The following is a 3,635-nucleotide window of genomic DNA, read 5'->3' as shown; positions in this document are numbered from 1 at the left end:
TAGATAGATAGATAGATAGATATAGATACATACAAGGAAACATGCAGTGAGCCAGTAGGATTGTTGCACTCTTATATAATCTTTATTATAATTATTACGATAAGCCGCGGGTTGCGTCAGGGGCAGGCGGTGGGGCGGGGAAGGGTGTCGCACGCAGCATGCAACACTTGAGTCAATTAATCTGGTAAAGTTGCTCTGCAGGTACATGAAGGATTTATTCTATGTCGCGACCTGACCTGCTGCAGCACTGTCTCTGTCTCTGAAACTTTCCGTCAAGGTCTCCCTCGTGACCTGGAACGGCTTGCCGCCGGCGAGACACGGTCACCGTACAAGGCTGGGTCAGAGGTCAGACCCCCGTGGTGGTGGCGGGCCAGTCATCTGCATCCCCTACGCCAGCCGCTGCTGATAGTGGCTCCCAACCCTGTTGCGCCACGCTGGGGCGCCCTCACGAGGCTGAGGCAACGCCGGCTGCTGGGTGGCGGTGGTTTCATCATCACGCTACAGACACCCCTCCCCTCCCTCCTGCCACTCCTCACACTCCTACACCCCTCACTTTCCTCTCACCTGCAGCGTGCCTCCACTCACCCGTGGGACACCTTTTACTTCCTATCTATAGGACAATGTGGCCTTCCTCCCACAATGAAGGTCCAAAACACACCACCCGCCCACCGCCCTCCACCACCTGCCCACACCTGCTGCCCACCCACGCCCCCTCCTAAGGAAGGTGAGGAAGAACACCCGGTAAGTGGCATCAATAGGGAGCCTTAATCGCATCACCGGCGCCTACACCTTTCCCATTCACGCTCTCCCGACCTTCGGCAACACCCGTGCCGCATTTTACAGCCCCGTGTTTATGGGCACGCCGCGGAAGGGAGCACGGGACAGGAGAAAGTCACGCAGCACTACGCCCACTGACGGAGGCTCTGATCATAAGCGATGATAATGAAAACAATAAGATGATTTGTAGCATGTATAATGATAAAAATGCTAATGGTAAGAATAAGGAAAAAAGACGAATGATACACATTTCATTGTGTAATTGCGAACACTAATTTACAAAAAATCGAAAAAAAACATACTACTAGCTTAATTTTCCATCTACTTCTCAATACTGTCATCAGATAGACATTATTACACTACAATCATTGCTAATTTTCCTTTGCATTGCTGAAAACGAGACTTTTTTGCATTGGAGAGAGAGAGAGAGAGAGAGAGAGAGAGAGAGAGAGAGAGAGAGAGAGAGAGAGAAGAAATACAAAGCAAGTTAGAAATAAAAGTTTTGAACCTTTACTCCGGATTTCGTTTTCTTGTCGATCATCAATACAAAACTTGATACAAAAATACTGACTTACTTAGCCTAGATACAATGCAATAGTGACTAGGAACACCTCATCACGCTTCTCATTTCATTGGCAATCATTTTAAACATAGCTGCCTAAGTCTACCTCTTACCTCACACTGCTGGAAGACTGTAGGAAAATCACTGCCCCGTATCCCCTTGAAGCCACAGAGAGAAGAATACAGAGGAAGAGGAATAGATGTCATGACCGTGCTATTGTTGTATGTGGGTTGTGAAAAGGTTGAAGGGTCCTTTCTTTCGTAATAGTAGTAGGTTTTATGAAGCCAAAATGAATTGCTGTTTTTTAGTAAGGGTTTTAGTAGTGGTGGTAAAGATGGTAATAGTGTTCGGGGTTGCAGTAGCAGTAGTAAGTAGTAGTAGTAGCAGAAGTAGCAGTAGTAGTAGTATTAGCAGTAGTAGTAGCATTAGCAGTAGTAATAGTAGTAGTAGTAGAAGTAGTGGTAGTAGTAGTAGCAGTAGCAGTAGCAGTAGCAGCAGCAGCAGCAGCAGCAGCAGCAGCAGCAGTAGCAGTAGCAACAGCAACAGCAGCAGTCGTAATATTAGTCGTAATAGTTGTGATGGTGGTGGTGGTTGTTGTGGTGGAGGTGATGGTAATAATGGACATGCAAAACTGCCAATAGTAATAAAAGCATATGACATCTATAAACAAGGTGACCGATTTCTCATACACAAAAATAAATAAAAAAGTAGAACAACCCGCGCGTGTGTAATCACCAGATGACGACAGTTACTGGCTACTCGCATTCTCCCACGTCTCCTGAACAAAACATTCCATCGTTCACTTCACCCTCTTATTTTACTACCGAGGAGTCCCAGCACGGCGGCTCCTCCTCCAGCTGATCGCCGGCGCCCGAGGCAAGAACCTTGAAACGTTCATGTCCTGACACGACGTGGCGGCAAAAAACCCGGCCAACAACCCCAGCCGGCAACTCAGGTCAGGGCGGCGCGGTCCCTATATATAGCTTGGTCTGGCACACCTGGGCATCAGTTGCTTGAGGAACTGCACAGACACCATAATGCAGATTGTGAGTATACGTAGCTTCGCGTTTCCCTAAGCAGTTCCACATGACGCCCCACTCAGCATAGGCCGATATGCTTAGGCTGTCTTAGTTTTTCCACTATTTTCTTTTTTTTCCACATTTCAATCTTCAGTCCAAGAGATTCTATGCACATGACGGCTACGTTACAATATTTGGTGAGTGATCTCGATGTATCTAAAAAAGAGTTGTTACTATTACACTCTCCTGAGATCCATCACGAGTGAAAAGGGCTGCCGGCGGGGCGTTGCAGGCCTCATCCAGGACCCTCACTGCCTCTTTCGTGTTTCTCTGTAAACTAACATTCCAGTTATTTTCATAAAAAAAATGTCTTCATTTCAATATTAAAAAAAAAATCTCAAAGGGAGAAAAAAAATTGCCGACTTTCTAAAACGAATAGTTTATGAGTAGCAATGAGGTTCGCCCCAGGCAGACACGAGTAGCTTGGCCATGTCTGAGGGAAACTCCCTTAGTGCCGCTCATGCACTGAAGTGCACCACATTCACCAAGGGTTGCACAGCACTAATGAGAGGAGTCTCGTGCACACAGGTTGTTCTCGCTGCCCTGGCCGTGGTGGCCGCTGCTGCCCCAGACTACAGCTCCCGCGAAGTGGTGCCCATCTTGAAGGACGAGCGCCAGCAGGACGAGTACGGAAGGTACAGCGTGGATGTGGCGACTGGAAATGGAATCGTTCTGGCGCAGTCTGGCTCCCCCGAGGGTCCCGAGGGTTCTGTCATCAAGGCTGGCCAGTACTCGTAAGTTCTGAGCAAAGAGGAGGATCCTCTACACGTGATGGGAAACGTGCACTGACCCACATCACCACTGACTCGTGATGATTTCTTTAATGAATCTTTCTTTCTTTTAGCTACACCGCCCCTGACGGCACTCCCGTCGTCGTGAAGTTCGTCGCCGATGAAGGCGGCTACCAGCCCCAGTCTGATCTGCTGCCAGTGGCCCCCGCCTTCCCCCACCCCATCCCCGAATTCGTGCTGGAGCAGATCGCTAAGGCCGCCGAGGAAGACCGCAACCGCTCTCCCGAGGACAGATACAACTAACTCTTTGACAGTCACTCGTAGGGACCTCCAGTCTCCGCAACTATAGGTTACTTATTCTCTATTTATACTTATTTATATGCTGAACACATGCACGCTGCGCAGCTACATGTGCATGCCTCTCTACGTAAGTCGTTTTTGTACATATAATGATGTAAATCATAATTAAAAGTACAATACTGCAAA

General features: G+C 48.2%; 1 protein-coding gene across 1 annotated transcript; it reads left to right on the top strand.

Moving 5' to 3' along the window:
- The first annotated feature begins 2,332 nt into the window (after nt 1-2,332).
- Nucleotides 2,333-3,635, top strand: LOC123518789 (cuticle protein AMP1A-like). Its single transcript, XM_045279793.1, has 3 exons — nt 2,333-2,385; nt 2,947-3,152; nt 3,263-3,635. The coding sequence occupies exons 1-3, from the start codon at nt 2,377-2,379 to the stop codon at nt 3,450-3,452; spliced, it is 405 nt and encodes a 134-aa protein (XP_045135728.1). The 5' UTR covers nt 2,333-2,376; the 3' UTR covers nt 3,453-3,635.

Source organism: Portunus trituberculatus, chromosome 44 (genome assembly GCF_017591435.1).
Source record: "Portunus trituberculatus isolate SZX2019 chromosome 44, ASM1759143v1, whole genome shotgun sequence".
NCBI lineage: Eukaryota > Metazoa > Arthropoda > Malacostraca > Decapoda > Portunidae > Portunus > Portunus trituberculatus.
The sequence above is the reverse complement of the archived record's forward strand: the minus strand, read 5'-3'. Positions and strand labels throughout refer to the sequence as shown.